This window comes from Carassius carassius, chromosome 10, assembly GCF_963082965.1.
Source record: "Carassius carassius chromosome 10, fCarCar2.1, whole genome shotgun sequence".
Lineage (NCBI taxonomy): Eukaryota > Metazoa > Chordata > Actinopteri > Cypriniformes > Cyprinidae > Carassius > Carassius carassius.
In genome coordinates, this window is record NC_081764.1 from 6,539,472 (window position 1) to 6,565,876 (window position 26,405).

Here is a 26,405-nt window from a genome sequence, read left to right on the forward strand (position 1 = left end):
TTGTTGATTTTATAGTGCATCATAACTAGAGATAAAATGGTATGAAAATGTAATTTCATGATTATAGTGACCAAAATGAGCATGGTTATCACATAATCCTGTTCAAAAAGTACTAATACTACACAATAAAATCAATTCACCAAGTTTTATGTAGAAAACCAAATAGCAAATAAACTTACCATCAATATGCACTTTTTGTTTACATGAACATTAAAATAGTAACATTAAAAATGATGGCCAAATATGAAAGGAGTGTCTTGCAACATGTTATCTAACATGTACACGTTCAAATAAAGTTTTGACAAAAAAGTTTTTATAAAAAGATAAACCTCGCATATAGGGCTGCAACTAACGATTATTTTGATAATCGATTAATCTGTCGATTATTTTTACGATTAATCGGTTTATGTACTTATATTTTAGTTTTTTCCATTTTTTCCCCAAGTAAATTATTAATAAATGGTCTTTATCATTCAGCATAGATTTAAGAGATTATATATGTCATATCCTCATCAAAAATATACCTGGAGTTGTTTTATTGTGTTAGTAATTCTTTTGTTGAACTCTTCTGCAATCAGAACACTGACCCATACTCTAGCAAATTTCACAAGGAGATTTCAAATGATGTTTTCACCGTGGCAGTCCTTAGAGCTCCTAAAGTAGTTTAACATCCTGAACAAAGCTTATTAAGGAATCTTTCAGAACATATTTTCACGAAGAATAAGGATAAAACAGAATAAAATTGCAGTGCATTGTATTTTATTATTTACTGGGAAACATCTTTATAGCTTTTGCTGTGAAATTGTAAACAATCCTTCAAAAAAAGTGCCAATGGCATGAAACCTGAATGGAACTCACAATTTAAAGTAAAATCCATCAGAAGGTTGTCCAGAAAAAAAATGGGACACACACAAAAAACCTGCTGTGTGTAAAAGAGCAGTGAATACTTAGAAAAAAAAAAGTGCATTTCAAATATCTACATTTACCTCTCTCATTCAGTCATAATTAGGCTGCACGACTGAATTTTGAACTGGTAAACGACAAACTGATCACAGAACATGTTTGTAAAGCTTTAAATGTTAACTGTTAAAAAGCAATGTTATCAGCTTTTACGACTAAACATTTGCAAACAACATTGTACTGGAGAATCTGCACAAATGAAAGTCTTAGGGGCCGTTCACATATCGCGCCTAAAACGCTTCTTTCCAAAGCGCTCGCGCAGAAGCGCCCCTGAGGCGTCTGCCTTTGCTAAGCAACCTCCTTGCTCTCTCCTTGAAGACGCGGAAATTTCAGCAAAGGATAAATGGATTTGTAGCTCAAAAAAATCGCTTGCAGTAGCTCTGCTACTAAATTTATTTCAAAATGGAAATCCATATACAACTATGATCAGCTGTTCCTTTCATCTTGACTGAGCTTTTAACGTTGTTACGGGAAAGGATGAAGCTGATTGGTTAGTTCTTGTCACATGACCCGCGGTGCGGTTGCGGCATTCTGAAAAGTTTAAATGTTTTTAACTCGATGCGGTGCGGTGTTGGAAATAACGAACTTGAGCGTGCAAAAGACGCGATATGTGAACGTCCCCTTAAACAGTGCAGTAGTGCAGAGTTTACAGGTTACTCTTCTTTTTTTAAAGGCTCAATGTAAAGTACTCCCACATCATGCTGAATGCTGCAGACATAGACATCATATGATGTCTATGGCCGCAGAGACGCTGCTCGGGAAGCACGTGACATAAAACAAGGCCAGCTATTGGCTATTGGCTACTTCTCCTGTTGTACTGGCTGAGTAAAACCTCCGGTGGCTCATTACTGCCACACTTTGGTCACCGCAGATTTGAAATATGCACGAAATGAGCCGCTTACGGCAAATAAAAGTTATTTAGCAACGAATCGATGACTAAATTAGTTGACAACTATTTTAATAATCGATTTTAATCGATTAAATCGATTCGTTGTTTCAGCTCTACTCGCATATTTCAGCCTTTAAATCATTTTTATAGAAAGAATGATTCAAAAAAAGACAAAATACTGACATTTACAATGCACATTATTAGCTTATCTTTTATTATTAATAGTAAAATTCGGTTCCCGTGGCGTCTGTCGTTGCTATGCACCATGCGCTCTCCACAACGACAGAGAAGTTTTAATAGCTAATGGATTTCCACCACCGAAAAACGCTTTGCTGTAGCTCTGCTAGAAGATTTATTTAGAAAAAACACCCGTAGTTTGGGTGCACCCCCATCCTTCATGTTGACTTGTTGCGCCTGGAAAAAAATGAGCGCGTCGCTTCAATTATTTGAAATAATGAACTTGAGCGTGCAAAAGACGCGATATTGAACGGCCCTCGAGCTACCTCCAATCAGGTCACGAGCTACTCTCGCGAGCGACGTGTTGGAGACCACTTTAGACATTATGTCTGAAAATCAATATCCTAGGGAGAAAATGAATGGGATTTTCCTGTTCTGTTGGGGGCCCCCTTGGAGGGCGGGGCCCGTTTCAATTGAAACGGGTGAAACAAAGGTAAGGCCGCCTCTGGAGCCAGTTCTCCAGCGATGATTACACAGAATCCAGCCGAGACGAGTGGGAACAGTTCTTGCTGGAGCCATGTATTCCACCAGATGAGGATCCCATTCAGTGGTGAAACGAAAACACGAAGCGCTTCACAAAACGTATTCGCTTAGCACACCGTTGTGAGTCCCGCCAACGTCTGTGGCGTCAGAGCGCGTTTTCTCCGCGGTCAGCCTTATTGTTAACAGACTAAGGAGCCGACTTTCCCCCAATCATGTTTACATGCCCGTATTTCTTAACAAGAACATTTGAAACAATAGAAAAAAAGCAAAAAAGATTTGCTGACAGTTTAAAAGTTAGGTGTAAGCTACATTCTGTACAATAGCCTAATTGCTGCAGACTGCTTTACGTTTTTTCTTTGTTCACTTTTTTTTTTTTTTTGCTTTTAATCTGTACTTTTGTTTGTTTGCACGCATTGTTAAAGGTTTTCAGCTACAAAACACGATGTGTAATGTTCAAGCTTATTGTAAGCTTGTTCAAAATGACGACAACAAATGTTGCTGAAAAATAACGTCTGACTCATTAAACTTAATTTAAATAAACGAATATTCGAATATTCGTTTTTGTGAGCTCAAATATTCGAATGTGATATTTGTGGAAAACGCCCATCCCTACTTATGATCCATACGATACATACTTAAGATCCCTTAAATGCACTGAAATCTATTCAATCAGAAATTCTCAACAATCAGTGAAAGGTACTGAAGCCATTAGAGTGTAATTCATTCATTTACTGATTGAATAATAAAGCACTGTAAAAGTCTCATCCATAAGCTTTCAAATGTCATTCACACTTGCATATTCAAACAGGGTTGAAAGGTATTTTTTTCAGTTTTCATATTTCACTAAGGTAATATTTCATTCTGTTCCTTACTTTAATGATACACTAGCGTTCAAAAGTTTGTGGTCAGTATGTTTTAATTTTTTTGAAATAAGTCTCTTACCGAGACTCTGCAATTTAAAAGAACTGTATTTAAAATTTTAATTCCTGTGATGGGAAAGCTGAATTTCCAGCAGCTATTACTTCGGTCTTGATCCTTCTGAAATTGATCTAATATGCTGATTTGGTGTCCATTAAACATTTCTGATTATTATCAATCTTGAAAACAGTTGTGCTGCTCAATATTGTTCAGGATTCTTTGATGAATAGAAAACAACAAATTTAAATAGAATAGCATTTATAAAATTGTACATATAATTGTGTATATATATATATATATATATATACATATAATATATATATATATATATATATATATATATACATTCTTGAAAGGAATAGTTTGGGCCAAAATGTGACTCATGTGGTTCCAAAATTGTATGGCTTTCTTTCTACTATGCAACACAAAATAAGATATTTTGAAAATTTTTCAACTGTTTTTGTCTGCTCTTACATCATAACAGTAAGAGAGTAAATGATGGCGGAATAAAAATTTCTGGATGAATTATTCATGCAAGTACCATTAATTATTTTGTCATATTTCCTCTAATGTTTTTTTGTCTCAGTCTGTGAAGAAAAGTTAATAGGTTTCCTCTTTGTGTTGTTGAAAATGTGTTGTGATTTAGAGAGCAAGATACAAGACGACACGACAAAACTGTCAGCTATCGGCTTCCCTCAACACATCTCTCAGTGTGATTTGATGAAAGCTGTTGCATCTTGCAGCTCCTGAGCCACGTCGTTTGAGGTGACCGATCCTCAGATATGTATACAGCCCTTAAGAACAAAGTGTTAAAGTGAGGGAGACGTTGAGCGATTCAATGATAACGATTCACAGATCACCCTGAAATCACAGTCACAATTGAAGACGCCGACAGAGCTAATTGTTTAGTCTGTGACAGGGAGAGATTAAATGGTTCAATGAAGATTTGTGGACTGTCATTTGGATGGACATGGATGCCATCCAGGAAATACCATAGACCGATAGCTTAGGGTGAGAACCACGTCTTGGTCTTTTCACAAAGGAACCCAGATGACTAATTAATTAGGAGATCAGAAGTCTGAGGGAATTCAGCTCAGCTTTGCACAGGTGTTTTAAATCTATTTCAGAGAAGATGGTGACCTGCATTGCAGTGGGGGGCTTATGTCAAAGCGGGATGAATCTGGAGGAGAGATTGAGTATTCCAGGTGAAGTGTCTTTGTGCAGATATCCTACCCCTGCTGGGACAAAAACCGACAGCTGGTTCGGGTGCACTGTGCCAGCACTTAACAAATCAGAACACAGGAGTCTGGCCCAAGGAGAAATCAATGGGGAGGTGGAAAGGGGTAATCCAGCATCCATCTAAGAATCATATAAGCACCAAGACTCTGTGCCTGCGTGGAAAAAACAAGTGGCTGACTGTCGTCTGAGCTACCAGCCTAAAAGCATAGACGCAGAACCCTGAGGAGCAGAACCCAGTGAAAGCCAGGATAACCCTCAGGATGTGTTTAATTGGCTTCTGACATTGGGGGGAAAAACTGCACCAGACTGTAGCTTCAATTCATCATTTTGGATTTGGACAACTGTGTTGTCTGAATGCAAAATATTCACAGCTGAAAAAAACAGTTGCTGAAAAATTGATGTCAATTAGCAGAGCTCTGAGGAGATTTCTGCACTGTTGCGGCGGGGCAAGAACTTTGGAATGACCTACTTGTCCCCTCATTAATTGGGTAAGAGGAGTAACCTTTCCTTAAAAGAGGAGAACCGTGACGTCTTCTGTCCCGATAGAGAGTGATCTGACCTTAATCTGTCAGATGGAAAAGAGAGCACCCCCATTCTCTTGTGATCTCAGTGTTCCTGTTCCAGAGACCTAGGTGCTGGGTTTAAACTGGTCAGGGCATCTCTGGTAGCTTTCAGTGTTTGATTGCTTGGCCCACTACTGTTTTATTTCATTTGCATTATAATGTATTCATCTGTACATTTAGGCATTATTCAGTGAGTGTTTCTGAAAGTTACACAAGTAGGTGGCAACAAGTGACTGTCTTTATGAGTGAATCATTAAGTCAACCCAATCGCTTCATTTAAAAGCATCGATTCATTCAGGAATATAACAAGTGATTGTCAATGAATGAGTCATTGAATCATTCACCCAATTAGTCAATTATTATTTTTTATTATTATTTCAGTAAGGAAGGCCACTTCTTTGCTGTGTTGCTCGGAGATGCTACTTTAATCGAATGATTCTACTTTGAATTTATTTTGAATTATTTTCAGTAATGGAGCAAAAAAATAAAATAAAAATACTTAGAGTAAATGGCAATATTGGTGAAATATAAAATACTCAATATTATAATTATTATTTTGTCAAAGTGTATGCTACTGGAGCTATTTGATGATGTTTAATTTATTTGGTTGATTGGTTGGTTGGTGTTAAAACAGTTTCCCATACTCTGCTGTCCATCTACGACTCATGTCAGTCATACTAACCAAACTCTGGCAAATGGACTCCTGTCTCAGAATATCAACAGGATGTCATACAGTCTATCGACGGGGAAACTAAGCGCGACTGAGCTTAGTTGGGAGTCGACAGACTTTTAGCAAAGAATATTAGAGACAATATCATTCTTGACACCACGATCAGACCCTCAAGCCCGAGGGCAAATCTGATGTGCCGTCTTTGAACCTACAGCATAAAATACTTTGGTTAGAATTCAAAAACTGCTTCAAATGCACTTGACTATGCTTTTGATTGGCATGAGGTCAGTGTGTACACAAGATAGCATTGTGATGGCAACCATGCATCTGTTGGGCCAATCCCATGAGGTTTTTCTCCTCTCCTCCCACTTTTCACTATCTAGACTGGGAGGAATCTCCCTGCCAGCAGTGCTGATGATAAAATTATAAAAGTAAAAAGTCTGTTTAATCCTACGCTTGGAAAACAGGTCCCAAAATTGGAGTGATTAGCTTCAGGCGCCCCATAACTGCTCTTCAGAAATTATAATAACATATTGCTGTGTACATTTGTCCTTGCAGGAAGCTGAAAAATTGTGATTACAATTTGAGTTTTCTTTTGTAAGATAGTTTGCACAGATTGTTAAAAAGAAACACACTTGTTTTTACTGCTCTTAAGAGTCCCATCCAGACATATAGCTGTTTACAGCAACCCTCAACATGTCAAAGATTATTATTCATATACTGTGTGCAAGACTTAATTTGATGCGCAAACCATTAAGCATTAGGAGGCAATATACATACACCACTATGGCATGGACTCTGATATGTCTGCCACCACTGGTAATAAAACCATTCATCAGTTTAGCGCTGCATGTTTGCAGAACATGTGTGCTCATATTTCTCTGTCTTAGACCAACACAGATGGCTGATGAGTATCAAATGATAGCTCAACAACATCACGAGATGAGGGATTTATTTGCAGAAAAAGTTTGCATTGCATTTGTGTTATGCTAATTCAGATTTACATTGCAAATGCGTACTTTTTTCTCAACTGCTAGACAGAGATGAGTCAATGTTTAGTCAACAGAGGAATAATTTAATTCTGTCCTGGTGTGTGACATGATGCACTCCATCCAATACATAATTTTGAAGTTAGTCATGCTATTTTTTTTATTAAGAGGCCTCATGCTAACCGAGAGACCGCTTTAAATATTTTCGCTTTTAAAAAGTAATTTGCCACACCACAGGACCTTTTAAAATGGCCTAGTGAAGGAAAAGGGTGATTTAAAAAGTGTGAAGAAATGCTGTAAAATAAATACTTTCCATTACATATTAATAGAGATTTCAAAATCTTGATTTTTAAAAAGGACTTATATTTACTTTGAATACTTATATTTTTGAATGCTTAAGTGTCTATAGGATATGTTTAGGTTAAATAAATGGTGCTGCATACATGTGGTATATAACTTGAATGCTTTTGAAGTTGTTTTCAAGCATCTGCCAATGTGTAAATGTGATGCAAATTAACGTTTCTTGTTTATTCTTCAATTTTCTCTCACAGGCACTTACGGACCACGAAGGTGGCCCTCCGCGTATCCAGAATGCGGGGAAAGGAATCAGTCTCCAGTAGATATCCCAGATCAAGACACCAAGGTTTCCCAAGAGTGCCAGGAGCTCACCTTGGATGGCTTTGAAAACAAGTCGTCAAACAGGACCACCATGAAGAACACGGGAAAAACAGGTTCGCCAAAGAATGAAACTCTTAACAATAATGTCTGCTCTCAAATTAGAACTTTAATGTTAAACATATTTCCAAATAATTGCACTGTAAGAAACAGTTTGCAAGTGTCCTATCATGACGGGCAGTTGCATCAATCTGAGGGAGTTTGAAAAGTCAGAGCAAATATCAGACATAGGGACCAACCTGACAAAGTTCCTTTAAGATTTGTTATGATGACTTGCGGATGTGGAAATCTGAGCATTATTATTATTTTTTTTTTTTTTCTTTTTTTGACTTAAACTTCCATTCAAAAGTTTGAGGTTTGAGGATTTTTTAAAAAATTTATTATGCTCAAAATTATGCTCACCAAGGTTGCTTTTATTTGATCAGAAATACAGTAAAAAACATATATATAAAAAATGTAGTTTATTCCTGTGATGAAAAGCAGAAATTTCTTTAGCCAGTACTCCAGTTTTCAGTGTAACATGATCCTTCAGAAATGGTTATAATTCTGATTTGGTGCTCAAGACACATTTCTTATTATTAGCAAAGTTGAACACTGTTTGTGGAAATTGATACATTTGCATGATTCATTTATGAATAGAAAGTTCAACAGCATTTGTTTGAAATATATATTTTTTTGTAACAATATAAAAGTCTACTGTCACTTTTGATCAGTTTAATGCAAAATTGCTAAATATATGACCCTGGATCACAAAACCTTAAAACCTATAAAAAAAATATAACCTTAATAAGTTTTCCGTTGATGTATGGTTTGTTTGGATAGGACAATATTTGGCTGAAATACAAATAGTTTTAAATCTGGAATCTGAGGGGTGCAAAAAAATCTAAATACTTAGAGAATCACCTTTAAATTTGTCCAAATGAAGTTCTTAGCAATGCATATTACTAAGATGAATCAAAAATGAAGTTTTGATATAAAAAGAAAGTCACTAATTTGTAGGAAAATCATTCCTTTGTGGCCTACAAAACTAACACTAGCCAAGGATGATGCTCATTTCAAATGTTTCTTTCTCTTAGCTTTAATTAGGAGTAATTTTGAGAATGGCACACTGCAGAGCACTATATTTACTACTGAGAAGGTTTTTTTGGAATGCTTGGCAAGACCATAAACACGCTGTGGCATAATTATCATAGGAGCTTTTTCTACTGTTTACAGAGCACAGCATTAGATCCTTTAAAACCCCAGCATCACGAGCGTCTCCTGAGTGCCACGAGTCTTTAGCCCAGTGTATGCATACAGCGTTGTGTGTGTATTCACCAAAACATCCCATCTCTCCACAAACATCCCCCATATCCGCCTAAATCAGTTTGTTTGTTCACACCCCTACGCTTTAGTTTACTTAAGAATTAAACTGAGATCTTCACACGAGAGAGTTTCTTGTGTGAGATGGTCCTGAGTGGTTCTTTGTAGGCCATCCTAGTTTTAGTTTATTTTATACACTCAAAAAAATGCACATCAATAGGCCTTGACCAATTTTTATGGAGTATGCAGTAGATATATGATAGCATAAATGTTTTATGAAATGAAAACCAATTAGAGTAGCCATTTAAAGCTGTTTTGATATGAAATTTGTAATTGTAATTGTTGCTTTCTCCTATCCAATCACAAAATGAGATAATTATATGCTATTTGTCAGGTGATACTTAGTTGAACATTCAATAAATGCATTGTAAAGTTGATTTTTTTTATGATCTGAGTGTGAAAATTGTTATTGTTCTGATTTATTAACAATAGGGTCCGTAATGCTGCAGATGATGCTCCTATTTGACTTCGCTTACATTTAAATGGATTGAAGGGTCCTGAATGTTATAAAACAGCATTGAATTTGGCCAAGCTCATTAATTAGCCTTGGAAAAACAAGTTGCATGAAGTAGTTATCCTGTTTCTGCAGAGACTACCCAGCAGAAGATTTTTCAATTTGTTTACCAATCCAAGCTTTGAAGAGTCAAGAGGTCATTTCTTAATGCTGTATAATGTGACGGTCTGTGCCAGGAGAGCCCATGGAGCTCATTCTGATGTGTCCGCTCTGGCCTGCAGAGTACACACTCAGTTTCTTCTGCATCATTATTTGTTTTAAAGGTCCTTTGTCAACATAAAAAAGACAAAATTCCTCTAAAGCATTATACAGTCTGAAGAAAAGTGGGATATTGAAATGTATATACATATCTGCCTGTATTGTCTGTTGTTGAATTGCACAGCTTAAAAAGTACATATACTTGGGCAGTCTTAGTTTTACAAAATATGGCTCATTAAATGTAAAATACGTATTTATACTTAATCGTAAAAGTATTTAACTCTCTCAACTGGTTTTCTTTTTCATTCCAGTGTCTATTGTTCTGAAGAATGATTACTTTGTGAGAGGGGCTGGTCTACCTGGACGCTTCAGAGCAGAAAAAGTGGAGTTTCACTGGGGCAGCACCAATGGATCAGCTGGTTCTGAGCACAGTATCAATGGAAAGAGGTTTCCAGTAGAGGTGAGTGTGTCGCTTTATGTCCATAATGTTGAGTATGTTAACTACACACACACACACACACACACACACACACAAAAACCTGTTCCATTTACTCAGTGTCAATTTAAGAGGCCTTTTCTATGGGTCATTCCATGCCAACTCAACCATAGGTCCCCAGTTCAGTCATTTTTACCCCTCTGTCATTTTGACCCCCCCTGTACAAAATAGTGGATTACTCAGTCAATATATATCCATGACTATACATGTTTATCTGTCTTCAGAAAAAAATCTAAATCAAACATTTTATATGGGGACATTTCGGAAATGTAGTTGATTCGTCACAGAACCATATGTTAGTGCTATCAGTACATCTATGGAAACCCGATCAAAATCTGAAATCTTTCTTTGACAACGATAAAAAAGTTTGTTTCTGGTCTCAAAAGGCCTAAAGGAGTCCATTGTTTCTTTACAAAATCCTGTTCACAACAGTCCTTATGAATATTCCTTAAACCACCCACTTTCACAATAAAAAATCTTATTAGGAATGGATTTTAGACTAGGCGGATAACATTACTAAAAGAGTTTCTTCAATAAAGTTCAAGGATTCCACCTTGACTTGAGTGGGTTGAAAGTGGAGTACTAATCTGCACTAATTGAAGTACCTCTCAATGAAACTGGATCGATTGTGTTTTATTGACTTGATGGTGCAGCCGCTACATTTCACCGAGGAGCAAGGATATTCAGCTCCCTTCTCACCTCAGGTGATATTTTAAAAATTGTTTGAACTCTGGTCGTCTGGTTTTCAGCTCATCTTGGTTTGAAAATGGGCAGAATTCTTTCTATTCAGTATTATTTCAATTATTGTGATAATTATTTTATAATAATGCTATATACATACATAGATACATACATAGATACATACATACATACACACACACACACACACACACACACACACACACACACACACACACACACACACACACACACACACACACACACATCTATCTATCTCTATTCTGTCTATTTTTAATACATGTTGTGGATATGAGAAAAGAAGTACTGAGCCCCAGTGCTCATCTCAGTCAACAATGACGAAAAGCCTTAATCTTTAATTAAGCGTATTTCCCTTCAATGACTTGCAGGGTAATTCTACTTGTTTTCAACAGCCATACAGTTCAAAAAGTGTCTTTTTTGCCTTGCAGATATTATTTTGTGCAAGACAAGTATTAACGCTTGGTTATAAACATTCTCCATTTGCCCTTGAAAACACTGGATGCACATTGAAGTTTGAAAGCTATGCAAGACAATGTTAGGTGCACTGCAGTCATTTTTTATTTTGAGTGCATAGCCAGATAATTCAGAATGGACTACTGCATTCAAGTTAAATATCGTTATGCAATCACACATTATATGCTGGACCGTGTTAAGTCAAGGGTATGCTTGCCTTTTTTACATTTTTGTTTCCGCACATGGTTTCTGCCCCATTTTGATTCATTAACTGACCGTGTTTGTGCTGCGCTTTACTCTCGCTCACCATTAACTCTGTATTGGCTCTTGGAGGAAGCTAATTGGCTAATGAGATTTAGTGGTAAACGAGTAATATATTTTCCCCTGTGAAGACAATAAATGGACACCATTAAAGTCTGTGATTTAAAAGAGGCCTGAAGGAGACTGATTGGTTTTCATTAAAGACTTTGTTCTTTTTTCTCTTTATTAGCGGTTTAATTCATTGTCCACCCCTTCTGACATTGTTTGGTCTTAATTACTTTGTTTGGAGGTTAGTTATCTGTTTGCCTAAAATGCCCTGTGTTCCTTTGACATGCCTGTTGCCTTGCCAAGGGTGTACCAGTCTCCGTTACAGAAATAGCTCTTTATTTCATTCCATTTAATTTCAGTGTTCCAACAAGGTCAGAATATGTGCAGAGCAGAAACAAATGCTAATGCTGTTTGAGCCAAACCCTACTGGCATTTATCCATGATTTAGCAGTATTTCTTTTCTATCAATACAGTGTCTACACAACAACAATTTAGAGAAAGGGAAAGCAAAATCATTTGTATTCATCAGTCTAAGTTTGTTGGAAATTAGCTGGCACAGAGGTCAGACGACCTGGGCCGGGTCCACCTCTCTGGCAGCACTTTCTCATTAGACGAATCGACTTTGCTCCATAAACCCCATTTTACACCAAAATACAATTGATGTGTATCCAATTCCGTACGCTGCTGTATAGCCGCTTAGCATTATCTAGCGATTTAAAACCCAAACGCACTGAAGCCAGAGACTGAGAAGAGATGCATCCAATTATCTCTCAATGACTTGGTTTGACCTCTGGCTCAAATCTGGCATAGTAAATTAAACTACAACAGCAATCATGTTCATTTAATTTTTTGGCCTTTTTGCCACTTTTATAAGTGTTGCTTTCCAAGGCAAGCATCAGCATGAGTGTTTAATGAACTCTTAACCCGGGGTATTAAACTTAAGCACATACTGTTTGCATTAGATGGTAACCCCGTGAAGCCTGACGTGAAATGATAGTTTCTTGGAATAGTTGGAACAGTTTATTGAAACTTTAGATCAAATATTTGTTTAAATTAGCATGTAAAAGGCTTTTTAATATACTTCTAAAAATGTCTGCCTCCAGGTTGTGGTGCACGTGTATTTTTGCTATGAAATAGCAAACAACTGAAACATCTTAGGGTTACTTAATAGTCCATACACGATTTTATAGAAAAATCTTGCTATAATGTAAACATAATAAAATGAAGCATTTAAATATAATTTTAAGACATTTTTGGGAGATAAAGAGTGATATCTGTTATTTATATGCATTTTATGCATGTAATGTGTTCGCTGATTGATTCAAGCAGGCTTTTGTCTTTACAGAATTGCATATTATTTCTCACTACATCAGATTATTGAATCATATCTCAAATCGTGCATCTTTTTGAGGAGGAATGTTCTTTAACTTTTTAAGTGATCAGACTTGTGCTTATGTGTCTGGCTGATGATAAAACAAGTGAGCAAATCCATAAACCTACTATTAGGGATGCATCGAAATGAAAATTCTTGGCTGAGGTCGAAGCTGAACAAAATGAAACATTGTCACATGCCTTGTAAAAATTCATAAAAATGTTACTAAGCAATTGACGAATAACACCATTTCAGTGCAGATTTTCCTTGCACTTTGAATACATGCAATTTGTTTATCTAGAAAACACAATGTCCTGTAGTTTATTTAATTGTTTAAGGACATTTCGTGATTTCAGTTATCATACAGTAACCAGCAAAAACCACCCCTTCCTCTTCTCATTGAAGGCATGCGATGCAGTGCTAAACAGTCTCTCGATTTCGTTGCTTGTAATGATTTTTTGCATCTTTTTCTGACATTTTTTAAATGATTCTACACTGCCGTCACATTTGCTGCATTAGTGCGCGCCTCTATTTGACCGCTTCATGTCATTGCTCAGTACAATTTATTCTGTCTTTTTGCTTATTTGACTGAACACTGAAAGTTTTTGTTGTTATTTTTGGCTGAATAATTTTGGTTGCAAAATATTCGGTGCATCCCTAAATTAATATCTAGGGACCAGAGTGTTGGTATGCAACTACAGTACATAAAAAAAAGTGTTAAAAAACACCCAGAATGCCTAAGCAAACCATATAACAGGCCAATATTATATCTGTAACTTGTTTTTTATGTAGTTTGTGTCATATTCTTTACCATGCATAATTTAATATTACAAATGTTTGTAGTTACTTAAAGGTTTAGTTTGATTGGACACAAAGCCTCTGATTTATTTCTTTAAAAAAGTACTTTCCTGTCCTTAAATGTAAGATCATATGGTTAGCAGCATTTTATTCTTTGCATTTATCATTGCTCTCTTTTCAAAAGAGACTGCGGCACCGTCAGTTAAAAACCACTGGTCTAACAAAATAAGAGCTTGCTATTTTTCTTACACGCACCATTAAATAACCAGGGAAATGTGCTAAAGTGAAATCCACAAAATAAAACGAAGAAAGAACAACAACGGCAGGCAAATAATGCCGCTGCATGAAAGGCTGCCAGAAAATAAGCTCAATTGGAACGTGATTGTCATAGTGTGGCTTAATCTTATTCCCTGCATTTCAACGATCTCTTTCACGATTACTCAGCTGCTGTGAGCTTTGACATGCCATTCATCCCGCTTTTCTTTTCTCCCCTTCTCTGTCTTTGTGCGATCAGCCCTGTTTTTTCTGCAATAGTAAATTTAGCATTTATTTGACACAAGGCACTTTGTGCGTTTGTTCAGAGACCATGTTTAAGGCAACAAAGACACGTTGTTATTGCGCCTTGCTGAGGGGATTTGCTTCTGAGGTTCGCTTTCTCCCTAAATCCGTCCTCAGAAAGAAAACGTATAATCCCTAGTTGTCTCAGATGTCAAAATGTAGAGTGATGACAGAAGTAGGATATGCCAGATATGCCGTTATTGTGCGTGTGAAGATGATGAGAGGAATATCAGTTTGTGAGGATTTGACAGCGTACTGTACCAATTTTGATACCACAATGCTTTGTGTTTACCAAACAGGAAAGTTAAAGCAGAACATTAGTACGAGCCATTTCATACCCTGTCAAGTAGGAACGCAGTTATAAAACCATGTTCTCATCTCTTTGCCTAATAGATGCAGATTTATTTCTACAATTCAGATGATTTTGACAGTATGAGCACCGCGATAAAGGAGAGACGAATCATCGCCGCCATGGCTGTCTTCTTTCAGGTGAAGATCTTCTTTGATTTTTGGGGGGATTTTCAAATGTTTACCAGCTTGTGAAATAGGGCTCATGGTACCAGAGACTAAAAACAGCAGATAGATTTGGGTTGGGCCCATGTAGCCTCAGGGGCTATTTTCACCATTAGCAACAGGTAGAAGAAAGCACTGACATCTTCTGCTGCCTTCTAGCCATCTTTCTCTCTCGCTCTTCTCACAGTATAATAGAATAAACTTGCTTCTTGCTTCAATTTCAAAGAATAATGAGAGTCCATGGGGCAAGGCATTGCATTGGGATAAAAGTTAAAGTACAACTAAACTGCTTCAGAAGTGTAGCTGCAAGACTTTGTGAGTGACTAGCATGATGAAGTTGCCTGGTAGTCTTGTCTCTTCAAAGGTTCTTGCGATCTTTATTCATTTATGAAGATGTGAACAATAACATGGTATAATATAGAGGTCAAGATTTAACTGGTTAGCATGGCTTCTTCTGGTAGATGTAGTTAGCCATGGATTCGGATAAAATAAATTATTTTCATAAAATTGTTTTATGCAAATAATTCAGTATATTAGTGGCATTATTGTAATTTATGGATAAATGTCTGATTATGCAGGCCCAGATGGGAAACAAAAATAAAGTCTGCAGATTTTTGTGGGCAATCTGCAGTCTTTATTTTTGTTTTCCATCTGGGCCTGCATAATCTGACGTTTATCCTCTAGAAAGGAAGTCCAACCACTAAAAGCATGATTTAGACAACTTTACAACTAGTGTAACTCATTGTACTGTTCATAAAGTTTGGGGTTACAGAGATTTTTTTTTATGTTTTTGAAAGTCTCTTCTGATTACCAAAGTTGCATTTATATGGTCAACAATAAAACGGTAATACTGTTATAATACTGTAATAAAGTTATTACAGTTTAATACTGTAATAAAGTTATCTTTACAATTTAAAATAACTGTTTTCTATTTTAATGTTTCACAATTTTATGTATTGCCTGTGATGGCAAAGATAGTAATGTGCTGATTTGGTCCTCAAGAAACATTTGTTATTATTGTTGAAAACTGATTTTTGTGTGGAAACCGGGATGCATTTCAGGATTCATTGATGAATAAAAAATTCAAATGAATAGCATTTAAATGAAATATATCTTTTGCCACAATTTAATGTAAATAAAAGTATTAATTTCTATAAATATATATATACTTACTAACCCAAATATAAGTGCATAAATGCAAATGCAAGCCAAATTTTTCTACTTTTTGAAATGCCTTGCTCCATAGACCTCCACTGTAACCATCAGTGAGAAAATTTTTCATCCGTTTTTACAGACATACCATTATGCTCCTACCAGCATTGTCTCCTGTTTGTTCATTTTTACGTTTCCTCTTTTTTGTGTTTTTTTTTTTTACTGTGACCAACGTTCTTATCAAGGGTGAAAATGGCACAATTTTCACAGTTTTCTTAATGATTCAAGCCAAAAAAAAAGAAGATTTGTGGTGCACAGCCTCAGTATTCAGAGATGCCACATGAATGTATAGAGAAAAACAGGCTTAACAGGTCAGCGTGGTGATCCGTGGAAATAAATAACATAAGCTTTTTTGCAATATTCATTCCCCTTCATTCACAACATGCTTTGCACGCTCACATACAGTAGGTTTTTACACACCTTAACTAATTTGACAGGCCTATTCTTCACACTGAAAGTGGAACGCAGGTGTGTCCTATGTTTATCCATTGTCAAACGCTGAAAGAATAACCTACGTCGGTGGACTTAAACTCTTTCACCCACTTGTGACAGCGTTATGGCTTACCACTATTAGTGCTTAGACAAATGGTGTCATGTGGCGTGTGACATGTCCATTCCTTGGGGTTTTATATAGTTAATCGATGTGGAGCTCCTGTATTGGTGGTTCCCTTGGGCTCTTTTATTGCCACCTTGTTCAACCAAATGAATCCTCAGAGAGCACAAGTGAGTATATTTCATCTCTGACCTGAATGAGCTTCTCCATCAACCTGAATAACAGGTGCTTATGTCAGCTTGCTCTAGTTTTTAATGTTGCATAAGCAGAGCACATGGGAAACTTATGTTCGATAATATAGCAGGATTTAAATGCAGCTCATCCTTTTTGTATTTCTTTAACATAGAAAAACAGAATAATCGCTGATTTCCAAATGTTTGTTTGTTTTCTAGGTGGCGAAGAAAGACAACATTGCAGCTGAGCCCATCATCACAGGTCTCAAAAGGGTAGTCCATCACGGTAAATGTTGCCATATAAACAACTTTCAGAGTGCTCAATTATAATATAAGGAAATACAAATAAATAAATGTAATATATAATAAAAACTGAGCATCTAAGCCTTCTACAAAGAACCATTTTTCGCTCTATATACAGTTGGTTATATGGCTCTTTAAAGATTAAAAAGTCAAACTGTTGCAATATAACTACACTTTATAGCTATACTATATATACTTTTCTAGGTTATTGGAAGCAAATAGACAGTTTGCTAAAATAATCATGAATTTCAAAAGGTTCTCTTTTGGAATTGAAAACATGGAATCCACATAATGAGAAATTAAATATGAATTCTGAATGGTCTTATTTTTTTTTAAGTGAACTACTATGGAAACAAAGTTTGGATCGGTTAGTCTGCAAAAACAGTAATATTCTGAAATATTATTGCGATTTAAAATGTTTTCTGTTTTTTTTGTATATATTTTAAAATGTAATTTATTTCTGTGAACGCAAAGCTGATTTTTTTTTCTGCATCATTACTCCGGTCTTCAGTATCATATGATCCTTCAGAAATCATTCTAATATGCTGGTTTGCCGCTCAAGAAATATTTCTCACTATTATCAATGCTAAAAACAGCGGTGCGGCTTGATATTTATGTAGAAACCATGATACGTTTTTTCAGGATTTTTTGATGAATAGAAAGTTCAAAAGAGCAGCATTGATTTGAAGACTGTATTTTGTAACATTTTGAAAGGCCTTGACTGTCGCTTCTGAGCAATTCCATGAATTTTTACCTATTAAAACTATTAATTTATTGTATCTTTTATTTTTTCTATCTCACTGACCCCAAACTTTTAAACAGTAATTTAATTGTCAATTTCATCAAAACTATTTGCAAGGTCCTAAAAGTTTAACATGCAATCGCCGCATCTATTGTTCAGAAACTTTGCCCACCCAGTTACAGTCTGGAAATATATACATATATATATATATATTTCTAAATACCAGAAGAACTAAGTATAAGATAATAACATGTCACCAAAACTTGTGCTACATATCTTGCTGCATCATAGTACTTCAGTCAGGCTTCATAAGATCTCCTTCAATCTTGGAGTGTTTATTCTGTGTCTTTTGTTTAACAGAGAAGGAAACAAACCTTGTTCCATTCATACTGAGGGATCTGCTGCCATCATCCTTGGGAAGTTACTACCGCTACACCGGTTCGCTCACGACACCTCCCTGCAGTAAAGTCGTGGAGTGGATCATCTTCAGTCGGCCTGTTTACCTGTCCTACCAGCAGGTTGCCAAAGACACACACACACACACACACATACACATAATCATGCCTACATGCACTTTACATTCATATGATCATGTATCACCTCCAGCTGTGTGCACTATGCTTGAAATTGGTCTGCGTTCATTCTCCTGTATCATATTCGTACCATCTGCAAGCAAGCACACAAACACACAATATTACACGAGTAGTGTGACTCATCTGCTGTGTGCTCAAATGTTTCTGGAAATGAGATGGAAGATGCAGAAGACTGGCTAAACAAATTGATGCATGTATGTGTGTATATGTTTTGTTGATATATAGTATCATTACACTGAAAATAATGAAGTGCTGCTTATTTTGACCAGTAATAGTACTCTTTCTAAGATTATTCTAGGGATATCTGTGACCATATCAATATTATCCAGTATTAGTGTTATTTACTTATTTAATTTGGTAGTTTGTTCATTATTGTTTTATGTCATAATTAATAATGGACATTTAAATAATATTTTATAAATAATAAAATATTGTTAAATACTATTATTATTATTATATAAAATGTACATGACATAGTGTATTATTAATATTAATGTGAATATTATTGTATTATTATATGAATATAATTTTAATTATGCATAATAAGAATAAGAATTATTGTTTTCATTATTTACTTATTCAGATATAATTGTTAAATAATAATACTGAGGTTGATAGTAATAATCATAATTAGTAAGAGTAGTAGTAGTAGTATGCAGAATTATAATAGAAATATCATTCACAATTTCTAAGCAATCAGGCTTTTTCAATCGGGTTTTGTGTATGTGAATGATGAAAATGACTGGCAGAGTCCTCTTAACCACATCTATGGCCTAGCAAGCTTCCAAAACTAACAACCACTCAAAAATCACTATACAAATTTAGTATAATAATTTATACACTTATCTGGAATGTGTTCACAGCTAACATGGATTAACTTATTCGTTCCAATATTTTACTTTTCTTCCTGCTGTATTCAGCATCACACAGAATAAAACCACAAAGTCATGCTCAGCGCGCACTTCTCCTTTTTGCCTAACAATAAATAGTAAATAAATTCAGACATTCCCTTGCATAGACAAATGAAACTCATGGAGAATGTTGTACTTTGTCTTTCTGCCTCTGTAGCTGGAGGCGTTCTACTCCATCTTCACCACAGAGCAGCAGGATCATGTGAAGTCCGTGGATTACCTGAGGAATAACCATCGGCCCACTCAGGATCTCGACAGCCGGCAGATCTTCAAATCGGCTCTGATGGATGCTTGGATGCATGACCTCATGACAGACAGCATGGCCAGCGCTGCAGACTCAGAAACTTCTCGAGGTATGATGGCTTTCTTCCCAAATCTGGCCTGACCAATCAAAGAAGCAAGAAGAATGTTTTCTTTTTATTCCTATGATAATACTAACGATACAACATAGACTTTCATAGTCTTCAAAATGATCCTATCATTAGGAAATAGTAAGAATGTCCATTTTTTTATGAATCTGAAGATTTACCACTGGAACTTTGCTTACTTATAGACGTCTTGTTTGGGTTTCTTCTCATTCGTCTCATGCATAAAGTGCAAAGCTGGTTGTTTTTGGGATATCCATTGCTCTTGAGACAGACTGAATAAATAGGATTTATTAATGCAGTGACTACAGCATCACAGGACTCTGAGCTGAGCCAGAAACGATAGGACGCTGTGCTGTGTGCGTTAATGATAGCGTTGTTTTCCTCTCCGGCTGAGGGAATTGATTGCTATTGGTTGTGATGAAGTCGGGAGTGATGCAACACAGCCGAAAGGCAGAATAATCATCATTAATATTCCCTCTAAAAATAAACTCGTACAAATGAAAACTGTGTGGCCAAATAGCAGTTCTGGCGTTTTCGAAAGCAAACGGTTGTGAAAACCCTTTGCAATAATGCATCTTTTTATCATAATGTTGATTTTTCATCTGTTTCAAATGCTTTCTTCCATGGTGTTTTCCTTGAGTAGGGTACACTTTAGTCAGCTTGCTTTTAAAGAATTAACACAAATGTTTTTTTTGTGAGAATTATTAGATATGCTTTGCTTTTGATATGATATTATGTAGCAATCAACAAACCCAATCCAATGTCTACATTTTACATAAATTGTAAGAATTATTGCCTCATCAAACTTTCTTATCAAACAAAATGTTTTTTTTTTTAAATAGAAATAAAATAACTACAGAATAACTTTATAAATTACTACAAAACTACATTTAATTTATAATATTTATAATATTTAATATTGTTTAATATTTAATTGTGTATATATATATATATATATATATATATATATATATATATATATATATATATATATATATATATATATAAATAAATGCATTAACTTCTTATTTAGAGTATATTTTCATAAAAACAAAATCAAAATTAAACATAAGATGATGTCATCATTTACTCACCTCATGTCGTTTCAAACCTGTGTGGCCTTCTTTTGTTGAAGTATCTTCTTTTTTTCCATAGTTTAAATTAGGCCACTATAGGCTAAACATTTGTGTAATAAAATAAAATACAAATATTTATTTCTATACCTACTCTTTGCAATGTCAAGTTGATACTTTCTCATTTAACACAATAATAGCTTTAAATTATCTTTTGTGGGTATTTTCACAGCCAAATTTAATTTGCCATTAATTAAGCAACACATCATGTAATTAAATAGATTAAAGATTTTTATCGACTTACAGCCCTAATATATATATTTATTTAAATTTAAATTTATATATTAAAATAATTTAATATTATTTAAATTTAAATCAGTTTTGTAATTATATAATTATATATAGAATTATAGAATTGATAAACCAATGTCTTTTAAATTAAATTTGGCAAAGTTTATTGACTTTTTATGCTCAACCATTCAACCCTGTTACCAAAGTTGTATTAAAATTAACAATTAAAAAATTTAAATATAAAAACATTTTATTTTTTAATTTATGAAATACTAGTTTTTCAGTAACTACAAACCAGTATTAGTTTATTAATTTAATATTTCATTATTAAATTTGATGTCTAAATTCAGCTTAAAAATAACAATAGAACATCAATTCTGGGGCTTTTAATTATATTTACTTCAGTAAGTGGGTCGCAAAAAATATACAAAGCTCATAAACTTTGAACAAAATATTACAAATTTAGAATATAGAATCATTACATTTTCTGGAGGACAAACAACTTATTTTACTGACCATTTGTTCAAAAGGAATTAATTAAACCATAGTGTCAAGCACAGAGCGTTACTGTTGCTATACCCAGAGCTGACATCTTAGCTTGTTGACTACATAACCTAAAGAACCACCATGAGAATAGAGTCAATTTGAATCATCAGACTCTGTGTTATCTCTGCCGGACAGTAATGGCGGCAGTCATTAGCATGCTGATGATTGAACTGATGAAAATAATGGGCTCTCGCTGAGTCATCCGTGCTAACAGAAGCTCTCAAGGCCGACTTCCACAGCAGATGCCCTTTCACTAATCACCCCCTCGTCCTCGTTTCACTTCTTGTGTTCTTGCGATCTGCCTCGCGTTTCACAGACGTGTTTATCACAGGCTTGTTGACAGTTCACTAATGCTGATACACACACATTAAGAGTAGAGGCTTTCGGCATAATGACCTTATCAAGCGCAACTAATGCGGTCCGCCCAGCTTGACAAAAACACATCCCACCGAATGATTTGTGTGATAAGTGCCGCGTCAGTTGCACCCCCCTAAAGACGGCCCTGTTTGTAATGTCTGTGACATAAAAAAGCACCAACAAAGATGTCACTGTAACAAGGAAGTTGAAAACAATAGCCACGGAAACAACATGATGAGATGTGTTTTATTTGTGTGTGATGAGATTCCTAATGGTCTTCAGAAACCTTTGCTTCTCCCTATACTCAAAAAAACACAAATTAGATCAATCGCACTAGCACAACATTAGCAAATTATATTTACCCAATTACTATATATGACCAATTACTATATATATATATATATTAAATGCAACATTAATTGCGTTTAATAACCTTGTCTGCGCGGCTCTGAATGAACTCATTTTGTGGACACGTTCTTCGCGAAACAATGTGCAGAAACACAGCAGCCAAACTCTAAAAGTTCACAGTGTTTTATTATAATGGTGTTCTCATTATAATAGTATGTATATAACAGTCCCAGTCATAGTTATTAATATTCTGCATTTTCCACAAAAATATTAAACCGCAGTGTTTTCAGTTGTTCTCGAAATAATAAAACGAAGAAATGTTTCTTGAGCAACAGATCAGATGAGAAAGATTTCTAAAGAGACATGTAACACTGAAGGCTGCTAAAAATTAAGCTTTTCCATCATATGAATAAACTGCAGTTTAAAATGCGTTCAAATAGAAAACAGCTATTTTAAAATGTAATGTTATTTCACAATATTACTGTTTGTTTAATCAAATAAATGTAGCCTTTCTGAGCACAAGAGACTTTCATAAACATTTTTTAAAATCTTCCAGCCCCAAACTTTTGAACGCCAGTGCATTTTGAGTGAAAGTGACATTCACACAAAGTGACCCATACTCAGAATTCGTGCTCTGCTTTTAACCCATCCAAAGTGCACACACACAGCAGTGAACACACACACCGTGAACACACACCCGGAGCAGTGGGCAGCCATTTATGCTGCGGCGCCCGGGGAACAGTTGGGGGTTCGGTGCCTTGCTCAAGGGCACCTCAGTCGTGGTATTGAAGGTGGAGAGAGAACTGTACATGATCCTGCCGGCCCGAGACTCGAACTCACAACCCTTCGATTGTGAGTCTGACTCTCTAACCACTAGGCCACAACTTCTTTCATTCATTGCATTTCATTTTTCATTTCATACGCATTCATTTTTCATTGTTGTAGCTGCATTTTAACTGACGTGCATGATTGGTGTATTTTTTTTCCCACCACTGAGTATTACACACAGACACTCAGGCTTCCTGCTGTTTCCACAGCCACGCATGCGTGCGCTCACTGCAAGGCTGTTTGAAAGCCTGGAGGCAGATTGAGATGAACTCATGTATTATTTTCCACTTTGAAGCAGTTTCTAGTGAGAACGTTTGGTGAGTCAGACAGCAATGAAAGATTTAGCTTCACCTGGGGGCTGCAGTCGTGGACCTGTGCGGCTGAGATCTGGCTCGGCTCCCACTGCAGAAGAGCCATAATTCCACCCAGTTATCTCCAGTCACACATCCCTAATCAAATGAGAACAACTGTACCTTCTTCCTCCATGTTTTCATCAGTCTTATCTCATCGCTCTGCTTCTCCTTTCTCCATCCAGTCTGCAGCAGCATCCCTGACAACATGAAGGTCCACCTTCTGAACAGAACTGCTCTTGTGTTGACCTGGGACAGACCGGCAGCTGTCTACCACCCGCCTATAGTGGGCTTCATTGTCTCCTACAGCTGGGTAAAGGATGAAATGTCTCTTGAGAAGACCTTTACGCAGAGCGGAGAACACAGTACGGTAAGGCTTCTGACAATGAAATGCAAAGTGCCAACTACAGCAAACCTCTTTCCCTCAGCCATAATTATTTTAGTCCTGAACCATTTATTCAATCACTGTGAGGAGGGAACGTTAGACTGAAGGCACAAGTGGCGTAAGCACTGTTAGACGTTTTTCATCCTTTGGTTACAGATGTGTCTCAGTCTCAGCATATTAAAAAGATTTCTTAAGGATCATGTGACACTGAAAGCTGGACTAATGACTGCTGAAAATTTCAGCTTTGCCATCAAAGCAATAAATTACATTTTAAAATATATTTTAGAATAGAACATTTTAAAGTAATGTTTAAATCATTTAAAACAATATTTAGTGACATTTGACTCTAAAACTTTTGAGACATAAAAAAAAAAATCAAAATTTTTAGGTAGTGTATATGATTGATTATTACTACAATGCTGATACAATTGAAGTATATTAAAATGTCATTTTAATTTTATTTAGATTATTATAATGTCAGATTAACAATGATTTATTTAGTTTTACTTGAAATTAGGTTTGTTTTATGCAGTTTTGCATTGGCTTCCCAAAAAAAACTAAAAAAGTTGCAGTACCACTATGGACCCCTTACACCACATCCTAACCAGACACGACCCAACTAGAATTGCTTTCATTTATTTTCGAAATATGAGGTAAACTATCGGTCGTTGCTTTCAATATGGCTATAAAGGTCATGCAAAATGATATTCAAACTCATGTCAAGACACTTTTAACATTAAATAAAGCACATTATCAGTACCTGAGATTATCAATGTCATATGTAGTTGTTCCAGCCACGATGTCACAGAAATAGAAACCGCTTACTAAAATAGGAACTTTGCATGTTACGGCTGGTTAGGACAGAAACTCTGATTAACATGGAAAAGATACCTTTTTTGGGTGTGTTAGGACACGGTGTTAGTGTGTCACAGACCCCCTGTTAAAGACTCTTGAGCTAGATAGAAGTGTAAGATGCAATGGAACACCTCCGCTATTACAAATCCAGATGTGATCTCCAGACGTGTTGTAGTGCTCAGACTTGTTGGCAGTTATCTACAATGAAAAAGAATAAGAAAGACTTAAGACACTGTAGCAGATATTGTTTTATGGTACAGATGTCAGAGGACTGCAGGGTAGCCAATTAATTCATTTAATTTGAACGTTTGACCAATATAAATAAATTTTACCCTTGAAACAGCAACTTAAGCATCATGTCAAAAGCTGTGGCGGGAGCTTTGTCTTCTGGACCCTAGCATTCCCTCTTAATTCTGATGGATGGACTGCTCACATCGATTTGATGGACTTGGACAGCATTTTGTCTTTCTTCCCTCAAGTCTAATGAATGACTTAAATCCATGTCTGTCAGTCACCTTATTGGAGCGGCCTTTCACACACAGTATCCATGACAACAAGACAATGTCCAGCCAGCTGAAGGAACTTTTTCTGATGAGCACTGTCAGTCTTTTTTAGCCTTGGTCAAATTAGATTTGGATTTAGTTGAGGGATATAACTGCCACGGTTAAAGTCCAATTACTTTCTTTCACTCTACATCCCATCATGATTTTAAGCCCAGTCACAGGTTGTGCCAGCGAATCAAGACCAACTTTGGGTATATGAAATTCAAATGAATATTTATCCCTGTCTGGGACACTGAGGATCGCAGAAAAACGGAGCAGGACATTGCAATAAATAAGTGTCATTTTATACAAATAATAATGGCAGATGTCAAATTTGCTTTGACATTTCGGTTTTGCAAAATAAGATCTTGTCAGATTTGCATCTGCTCGCTCTGTGTTGTGTAATGAGGTTTTTGGATTTGTGTGTAGCTGTTGAAGGGACACTTTTACTGTGCGTTGGGCAATCAGTAAATTAGACTTGGTTTTGGTCAAATGAAGACAGCTTGAAATCAAAATTGGAGTTTTGTGGTGTCTCTTAGATTTGAGGCAATCTGTATTTGACTGTACACCGAAAACCTTTTAAAATGTACCATCTCACTAGTACCATTTAAAGGTTTGTGTTGATAAGGTTATTTAATGTTTTTTAATGAAGTCTTATGCTCACCAAGGCTGAATTTATTTAAATAATTTATATTCTCAAAATTAGAGGAACATCTTATATTGCGATAAATTATTACAATTTAAAATAGCTGTTTTCTATTTTAATGTAAATGTAATTAAAATGTAATTTTGCATTCATTACTCGAGTGTTGAGTGTCACACGATCCTTCAGAAATCATTCTTATATGGAAATTTGGCACTCACTTCATTTTATCAGTGTTGAAAACAATTGTGCTGCTTAATATTTTTGTAGAAATCATGATGCATTGTTTTCAATGTTCTTTGATGAATAGAAAGTTCAAAATTACATTACATTTTTGTAACATGAATGACTTTGCTGTTCATTTTTGATCAATTTAATGTATCCTTATAGAACAAAAATTTATTATATTCTTTAAA

At 35.7% G+C, this 26,405-nt stretch overlaps 1 protein-coding gene across 1 annotated transcript in view; it reads left to right on the plus strand.

Moving 5' to 3' along the window:
* The window catches only part of LOC132151636 (receptor-type tyrosine-protein phosphatase gamma-like), an 81,917-nt gene that overhangs the window by 37,079 nt on the left and 18,433 nt on the right, over positions 1-26,405 (plus strand). Inside the window, exons 4-10 of the mRNA XM_059559892.1 lie at positions 7,500-7,679; positions 10,009-10,157; positions 14,797-14,892; positions 17,074-17,140; positions 18,260-18,417; positions 19,561-19,756; positions 23,750-23,934. Of these exons, the coding sequence (XP_059415875.1) occupies positions 7,500-7,679; positions 10,009-10,157; positions 14,797-14,892; positions 17,074-17,140; positions 18,260-18,417; positions 19,561-19,756; positions 23,750-23,934 (1,031 nt within the window). The remainder of the gene's footprint in view (positions 1-7,499; positions 7,680-10,008; positions 10,158-14,796; positions 14,893-17,073; positions 17,141-18,259; positions 18,418-19,560; positions 19,757-23,749; positions 23,935-26,405) is intronic.